The following is a 9,358-nucleotide window of genomic DNA, read 5'->3' as shown; positions in this document are numbered from 1 at the left end:
CTGTAATTAGGTCTAGCAGTGGCTTCAGTTATTATGTAAGCTTCTTGGATGATTTCAGTATGTTTTGTTGGGTCTATCTGATTGAACATAAGTCAGATGTTGAAAACGTGTTCTACTAATTTTGAAAACACGTTGACGACAGATGGGTGTAAAAATCATATCTTTTCAAACTGATTGAGGTGGGGAGTACCACAAGTTAAATCGGTATTTTGCCACCACTGGTATTGAACATCGTGTATCCTGTCCTCATGCCCATTAGCAAAATGGCGTTGTCGAGCAAAACATCAGCATCTTGTAGAAACAACACTTGCTCTTCTTACTCATACTACCATGCCAATTCGTTTCAGGGACGAAGCAATTCTCACTGCCTGCTACCTCATAAATCGCATGCCTACACCAATCATCCAAAACACCACTCCATATACCAAACTTCTCAAAACCAAGCCTGACTATAACTTTCTCCGTTGTTTTGGATGTGCATGCTGGCCAAAATTGCGTCCTTACAACTCCAACAAACTTGCTTTTCAGTCTCGACATTGCGTCTTTCTCGGATTCAATCATCTTCATAGTGGCTACAAGTGTCTAGATCGCTCTTCAGGGCACGTATATATCTCGTGTGATGTTGTATTTGATGAACAACTATTTCCTTTTGCTCAATCTGTAATCACTGCACCATTGCCTGCTGAAGCCTCTTTGCTCCTTCCTGTTTCAATCTAGCATACAATTGCTGCTCAGCCAGATATTGTAGTTCCATCAATTTGTGATAATAGTGCATCTACTATTAATGGTGATGGTGCAGGGTTGACCTCTGATAGTGCAGATAATGCAGCAAACCTTGATGGTGGAGTCTCGGTGACAAACTTTGACATGACATCACCTCATCTGAACAAGTTGCCTCTGAGCTCCTAGCTGCACCTACATTGGTTGTGCCTGAGCCTGGTCATCATATGAGAACTCGACTACATGATAATATTGTCAAGGCCAAGCAATTCACCGATGGCACAGTGCAGTGTCCCTTGAACAAGCGTGCATTTGCAGCAGAACCAACTTCTCATGAGCAAGCACTTGCAAGTCCAGAATGGAAGGCCGCCATGGATTCTGAATATCATGCTTTGCTCAAGAATGGTACCTAGCAGCTTGTCCCATGACCTCCTAAGCGACACATTATCAACTGTAAGTGGCTCTATAAGCTTAAGCGGAATCCTGATGGATCAGTTGACCGCCACAAGGCATGACTTGTTGCTCGAGGTTTCAGTCAGACATACGACATTGATTATGGTGACACGTTTAGTCCAGTAATCAAACCAACCACCATACGACTGGACACTTCGGCAAATTGACATTCAAAATGCCTTTTGCATGGTGACCTGCATGAAGAATTATACATGGATCAGCCTCCTAGATACATTGACTCTGCACACCCTCAGCATGTATGTTGCCTACGCAAGTCTCTCTACGGGTTAAAGCAAACTCCTCGGGCATGGCATTCCAAGTTAAGTACAAAATTGTGTGCTCTTGGATTTGTTCCTTCAAAGGCAGACACCTCATTGTTCATTTTTCGTCGGTCCATCCTTACAGTGTATGTGCTAGTATATGTAGATGACATTTTGATTGTCAGTTTGTCAATAGTAGCTATTGACAAGTTGTTACAACAACTATGTCAGGCATTTGCAGTCAAAGACCTTGGCACTCTCAACTATTTTCTTGGTATTGAGGCACACCAGCAAACTGACTCGTTAATTCTCACTCAAGAAGCTTATGCTGCCGATCTCCTTCGGTGGGTAAATATGCACAATTGTAAACCCATCTCTACTCACATGTCTTCTTCTGAGAAGCTCAGCAAGCATTGGGGACAGCGTTGTCAGCAGATGAGGTTTTTCGATACTGAAGCACAATAGGTGCCTTACAATACTTGTGCATTACTCGACCAGATCTTGCCTTTGCAGTGAACAAAGTATGCCAGTTCCTACAGATGCCAACAGATGTGCATTAGGCTGCTGTGAAATGAATACTCTGGTATATCAAAAGCACACTGTTTCTTGGTCTGTGCTTACAAAAGTCAGCTTCCATGCAACTCAGCACTTTCTCCAACGCTGACTGGGCTAGACGCTTGGATGATCAAAGATCAACCGGAGGATATGTTGTGTACTGTGGTCTGAATCTTGTGTCATGGAGTGCTTGAAAGCATCCTACCGTGTCACGGTCAAGCACGGAGGCAGAATACAAGGCTATTGCCAATGCAACAACAGAATTGGTCTGGATGCAGTCGCTGCTGAAAGAGTTAGGTATGTCACAGAAACCGCCCACTCTATGGTGTGACAACCTTGGAGCTACGTTCGTGATGGGCAATCCCATGTTTCATGCTCGAACAAAGCATATTGAGATTGATTTTCATTTTGTTCAGGAGAAGGTTGCAACTGGAGTTCCGGAGGTTAAGTTAATTTCATTTGCAGATCAGATAGCAGACATCTTTATAAAGCCCCTCACTCGCAATGTGTTTGAACGGCTAAAGTAGGATCTCAACTTGGTGCCTACAACTTGTGATTGAGGGGGACTATCAAAGGAATCAATCGTGGATAGACATGGTGATCAGGATTCATCAGATCACAACCGAACTAGTCATATTGTTCGGGATACTACAGCACAATAGAAAACAAAATGTTTGGTAGAATTTGGAATCAGTTAGCATTAGTTGTTAAGATTCTCAAGTTGTTGTATGTGTACATCGTTGTGATCTATAAATACAAGCGCAGCCCATCTGTTTGAGGTGACGAATTCCTCAACATCTCTTGTTTCCATCTACTTTCACAGAATGAACTAAATTCATGAATGTGTTCTTGAGTGAGCATTTTCATCAGGTTGTTCACAAATTTGACACAAAAAATTAACATTTCATCTTACTTCCTAGTTCCTAGTTGCTACTTGCATAAGTCAGAGTTTGCATTTGGTGCAGCATGCATGTTCCCATTTTTCAGGCTACCATCTTAATTCAGCAAGAAGAGAGCCTTGTAGCAATATTTTTCAGAGCAATGCATTCACATAGCACTACGTAAGAAACCAGCAAAGGAGACACCACATTAGTGACGGCTGCTCAACGCGCGCCACTAATGTCCTATTAGTGACGGGTCCAATAAGTACGCGTAACTAATGTCCGTTCTGATCGGGACCACATATAGACCCGTCACTAATGAGTGGTCATTAGTGAAGAGTCGTAATATGATCCGTCACTTATGATAATAGTGACAGGTCATTCTAGGCCAGTTATTAGTGACGGTCAAGTTGTGACCCGTCACTAATGTTAAGGTCATCAGTGACGGATCGTCCTAGACCAGTCATTAGTGATGGGTCACAACTTGACCCGTCACTATAATCCACTCATTAGTAACGGATTGTCATATGCCAGTCATTAGTGACGAGTCAACTTGTAATCTGTCACTAATGATCAACTCCGGTCACTAATGACGGTACTTGTAAATATTTTTTTATTTTTATTTTATTTTTCCTCACCTCAGCAACACTAGAATAGGAACCATTGTATATTTTTGCTCAAGTTTGATGTAAGGTGTGACGGCTATGAACACAATCGCGCGTTCCGAAAATTGTGCAGAAACTTTCAAGTGCGAGAACTCAATCTTCCAAGCCGTTTTTTGCCTCAAAAAAATTCTCCGAACCCGATAAAGTTGGGGAGGAATGGGTTTAACTTTTTTTGACATCTGTAGAGTTAAAAGAAAGTCAAAATCGGAGTTTGTATGTAAAAGTTATGCCTGTTTTACCGAATACACTCTGGTTCGCCTATCAAATTATAACCCTCCACAAAATTTGGTAAAATTAGTTATTAATGATGGGTCATGGTTATAACGTGTCACTAATGACCTTCAACAAAGAAGGTTAAAAGAATAAAATATCCGTTTTCTATCATAACTATATATGATAGCAGAGGTGGTAAGGTGGCTACACACGTGATGAGGAGATCGCGGGTTCTATTCCTATGTAACGCAAACTTGAAAACAATACGAAAAAATGTAGCTTGTGAGACATATGGGATAGACTTGTGTTGGAATGATTTAGGTGAAAAAAATATATTTTTTAACTTTTTTTTTCAAAAATTACAAAAAATATTCATTAGTCGTTAGTGACGGGTCAAGATTACAACATATCACTAATATTCAGTCAATAGTGACGGATCACAGTTACGATCCATCACTAATAACTAAATATTAGTGACGGATCATTACCCATCGCTAATGACGTATTATTAGTGACGTGATAAGAGTGATGTGTATATAACTCGTCACTAGTACCGGTTATCACCCGTTATAATATAGTGTGATTCTTTCACTAATTAGTCATGAAAATCACTTGCTCATTTTCATACGTCAAAGGAGGTTCCCATTGCCAAACGGCAAGTTCGACATCTACTAGTTGTAGAGCTATCCTGACAATACTTTGCATCCCAACTTCTGCCCACTACCTCTATTCTTAGTGCAACAACCTTGCTGATATGACGTCGTGACAACTACATGGTACATCAACCTATACAGTCTTGGTCGTGTTATCAACTAGTTGCTATGTTTGAACGAGACCATGTTCATCATGTGGCAAACTAGGTCAAGCCAACGGATGACTTTGTGTATTGGAATTGGCCTCTGCTGCTCCGGGTAGATGTACAATCTACAACATGCTGAATTTCTGACAAGCTTCACAAAACCTGAATGCACAGAAATATAACAAACTGAACATTAGCCTCAAACTTATCAAGTTGCGCTGCTAGAGAGTAGCACAGCAGCACCTTAGGGGGGGGGGGGGGGGAGCATAGGAGATGTCCCAGGGCTACTTGTAATTCATCTTGCAGTATGTGACTTGTGGAATTTGGCGTATCATTTCGACACACCAGGCTAGAAGCATACTGAACCCATAGCTTGGCCTACAGCAAATCAGCACAAATAGAATTAGAAAGTGAATGTAAGTGCACCAAAAGTTAACGATCAAAGGAGGAGATTACATACTTGGTATTAATCAACATCAGCCCGTACTCCTTGAATGCATCTACTTCAATGGTGATATCCACTGGCGATGCATCAACAGTAGGAACTTGGAAAATCAAGCCACTAGGCATCCCTTTCCAATAGGGAAGGACCTCGCCAATAGCCTTGGCAGCATTATTGTTTCGTGGTATAATGTGTAGGACGGGAGCCCTCCAAGTAGTCCTCACATCCTCAACCGTCCCAAACCTACCACGAAGTATCTGGGGTGACAAGAAATAAGGATTATAAGAGTGTATGCACAACCACGTAGTGCCAGCAAAATTAAGAATATAATCGAACAAAGAAAATACCTCAGCAAGGGGACAAAGACAGTTTCTGAATGTGTTAAAATTTGAGCTAACGTCAATACAATGATTATACTTGCTGGTACGGGCCTGTGCAATAGCGAAGTGAAACTTGTTATTGTTAAGCAAAAAAAAGAGCATAACTTATTCAAAATCTCAGTATGACTTTTGACTGAAGAGTAGTTCCACCATATATCAAAGCACATGTGAACCGTAAGCATGTCAATAAGAACCTCACTAGTGCTTCTCTGAAACATATAGGGACATGCATGAACAGTAATGGCTGAACCCTTTATGTCATTAACCAATAAAAGCTAGCTTGTTCGTGGAAACAAAAAAGAAAACATTACCAGCTCACGGAATGGCTATTTGCATCAACAAAGTGAGCTGGCTTGAGTACTATTATTATGGTCAGAAAAGGCTGCTCAATATGTTTTTTCTTTGAGGGTACGCGCAGAAGATCCTTGACTACTTAAGCATAAAAACTGTTTATTTAGTGTTTGACTGGGATCTCTCAAGTTTAACCAAATAACAGGGTGAAATGTTGTCTGAAATCCGTAATTCTCATTTCTACTATATTATATTCAATCGCCGGTCTTTCTCTACCCTTGAGAAATGAGTTTCGACATATTGGGTGTATCCGTTTTTATCGAAGCTTTCATTTTCGTGCTTATCCTAGTTGTTGGTTTAGTTTATGCATGGTGAAAAGGAGCCTTGGAATGGTCTTAACTGAATATTCAGACAAAAAAAGAAGGTAAAGTAGTTCCCAGTCACAACTAACAAATGAAATAATTAAAAAAAAAAGCTACAAAAGTAAATCATTTCTCATAGATAACAGAGAGGTGAAAAGACACAGGCCTTCACAATTAAAAAAAACTACAAAATAATCAGGATTGCTAGTTACTAGTCAAAAGTCACAACTAACAAATGCAAGAACAAAAAAGCTACAAAATTATCAGTTGTTACTCATTTCTCATAGAGAACCAGCAAAATGTTTGAATTCATTATGCCACATAGTGACTTCTCTAAGAATTTGCATCCGAGAAACAAAAGAACAAGCACAATGACATACCTTATAATAATCAGCATCGGACATATCAACACGGGCCGCCACTATGTATTCGGCACCAACTTCATTCCAGGGGATTGTATTGATATCCCTTGAGAAAAATACTAAATATTAGCATAGCATCCTGATTAAGAACGACTTTAAAGCGGAATACCATATGGACAAGATTTTCATACTCGATTGTGAAGATAGTAACCTCCTTTTCACCAAACATAAGTGTATTGGAGTTCTTCATCTTGAAATCACTTCTGAACCATTGGCCATCATGCCCATCCATGTCCCTAAACATACAAGTCTGCACCCGACATATGGAAATAAATTTAAGCACGATACAGAATCACACAAAATATGCAATATGTGATCTCATCACATCACAAAGCACGCCGAGCATGTGCAAAGAACTTGATGGAAGGGCATACCATCTGATCCATAGTGATGGAGGGTTCGTTAATTGCTACAAGCTCTACATCTTGGCTCTCCAAAGCGACCCTGGCCATGGCCCTTCCAATACTTCCATAACCTGATCAAAACCAGCACACATAAATTGAACACTAGGAAATCACTCCAGTTTCACCAAATTACACTCGAAATGTGGCATTAGTCTTTGAAAACTTACCATTTATTCCTATCTTAATTTTTCTCTTAGCTGCCTCAACAAAACCCACACAAAAGAAAATGCAGGGTGAGAATTAGAACATGAGTTGAAGCTAAGAAGTTACTGGACATGTGAGAGCGACGAGAATGAGCTAAAAAGATGAGAGAGGCCTATAGAAGCTCATGTGGAGAAATGAGCACATAGCTTAGAATGATTTGTCGCATGGGAAGGCCACTCATATATTTCTTCAGCAAAGTGAAATGGTGAAATAATAAAGTAGATATACCTTCATCGACTGTTGCTCTTCTTTGGGAAGCAGTCCCCCTCTATGAGTTGATAGGTAGACCAATTAAGCAATCCAGAATATGGAACTTGACATACATTGATAGAGCTACAAAAAAATGACACTTACCCCATTATCAGTAGAAGGTGATATTCGTACAGGATCGACAAAGATGCCCATGCATGTTTGTGGTAATAGCTTAGGCCCTCTATTGGCTACAACAACAAAAAAGAAGAAGAATCAGAGAAGTAGCAAGCCAGTAACCAACATTCCACGCAAGGAAAGAACTCAAAAGGCACCTCACCTTGCTCATCACGCACATAAACAGATACAGAACTTTCCAAAGATCTTTGTTCATTGTAATTCTCAAAAAAAATGGAATCACCACAAAACCCCACATCGGCTTCCCTTTGGTGCTGGCCATCCAGGCTCTCCAATACCAGTAAATCGCCCAAACAGAATGGAATAGGGGTAGCAAGAGCTTCCAAATGCACAATGCTAAGAGAAGAATTCCGTCTCTCAACTTCTTTGATAACTGCCTCAGTAACATTTTGGGGACCCAGCCTAGAGAATCGCATGGTCTTCCCAACCAAACCCTCTGAGAAAATAGGAATTTGCAGTCCTAGACTCCCGCAAGCATTACAAGGCCGAACTAGACCAAAGCAAAAAGAACCGGAAGTTCAGAAAAAGAATGAAAAAACATTAGAATGAACTCAGGCAGAGCAAGAAACCAAGAAATGTCACCTTGGCAATCCAGGGCTCGAACATTGATGAGAACTCGCTCCTGAGGCAAGTCCAGGATAGCATCCACGCTGCAATCGCAACGTAAGCCATGGCCCTCCATAAGGAGCGCCTCGCCCACAGAAAGTGGCGGCATAAGCTTGCCGCTCTGCAGTTCGACCAGCGTCAAAGACTCTTCTTCTTGTCTCTCCGAATAAAGCACCACGCTCTCGTAGTAAGGACGGAACACGCGGACGCGCTCTCCCTTCATGCACGCCGGGAACGAGGCGGCGCTCGCCATGGTGTGCGTGCAAGCAAGAAGGGAGGTGAGTTCTTGGAGAGGATGAAGACGAACGGCGAGCGGGCAAGAAGCCTTGTGTAATGTGCGTACGCGCGATCGCAGGTGCGGTTGATCCAAGCTTTATAGCGGCAATGCAAAGACTAGGGACGAATTGTTTGGGCTTAATGGACTCAAATTGGAATGAACCCAGAAATCAGAAGCGTAAGCCCGTAGACCCTCAGATACCAACCCAATCATAATAGTAAGAGAGAGAGAAAGTTTTTTATAGCAAAATGTGCTCATTACATTATTACAATGTGGAAACCACAAACCAAATGCAATTCCCTTTATCCGGTAAAGGTAGGATATGAGTCAGAAAAAAAGAAAGAAAAAACGAAGCAAGCACTTGCCGATCTTTCGCCGATGGTGGTGGCCATCCCATTCCGATCCAGATCCTCCGGTGAACTGATCCGATGATCGGAATAGGGCTGGGCTCACCTCAACCCCCCACCCCCTCCCCCCTCCAAAAAAAATCTTCTCTCCTCCGCAAGACGAGTCTTCGCTTTATCCGGTAACTACATTGGCGGCTGCGGGGTAGCTCGACGACGAGAGAGGAGGGGGTGAGGAGGTTACCTCGCCGTGTATCCAGTTGACGGGTTCATCCGCCGCCACCGGTAAGAGCGCTTGCCGGCGCCGGAGTGCGCGCCGCCGTTGGGAGTGGCTGCCATGGTCGCTTCTTCAATTCTGTCATTCTGTCTCCGTGCCTCTCTGCTCGAGTGGTCTGGTACCGTGGTTCGGGCTCAGACCTGAGTCTGAAATAGGTCGGATCCAACCCAAGGCAACAAAGTAGGCAACTGAAGACAACGAAACGCAGGGGTAAAACAGTCCACTACAACGGCAAAGAGAGAAACACGTATAAAGATGATTGTCGGTGCAAATTAATTAACGTAAAAGTATCCACCGAGTTCAACTTAATAACATTATTTTTTTAAAAATTGATTTTTATAAAACTATTGTTATTAGTTGAACTAAAAAAGATCGATGAATACCCTATATTAATTAATTTACACCTAAAAATAACG

At 41.8% G+C, this 9,358-nt stretch overlaps 1 protein-coding gene across 1 annotated transcript; it reads right to left on the bottom strand.

The window, feature by feature from the left end:
• Nucleotides 1-4,784: 4,784 nt before the first annotated feature.
• Nucleotides 4,785-9,135, bottom strand: LOC133911236 (uncharacterized). Its single transcript, XM_062353439.1, has 11 exons — nucleotides 8,021-9,135; nucleotides 7,581-7,928; nucleotides 7,406-7,491; nucleotides 7,280-7,319; nucleotides 7,015-7,044; nucleotides 6,818-6,918; nucleotides 6,575-6,693; nucleotides 6,402-6,489; nucleotides 5,336-5,419; nucleotides 5,007-5,245; nucleotides 4,785-4,924 (listed from the first exon to the last, which is right to left on the bottom strand). The coding sequence occupies exons 1-11, from the start codon at nucleotides 8,295-8,297 to the stop codon at nucleotides 4,831-4,833; spliced, it is 1,506 nt and encodes a 501-aa protein (XP_062209423.1). The 5' UTR covers nucleotides 8,298-9,135; the 3' UTR covers nucleotides 4,785-4,830.
• Nucleotides 9,136-9,358: the final 223 nt, after the last annotated feature.

The sequence above is a fragment of the Phragmites australis genome, chromosome 3, assembly GCF_958298935.1.
Source record: "Phragmites australis chromosome 3, lpPhrAust1.1, whole genome shotgun sequence".
Lineage (NCBI taxonomy): Eukaryota > Viridiplantae > Streptophyta > Magnoliopsida > Poales > Poaceae > Phragmites > Phragmites australis.
Note: the sequence above shows the minus strand (reverse complement) of the source record. Positions and strands in the feature narration are given on the sequence as shown.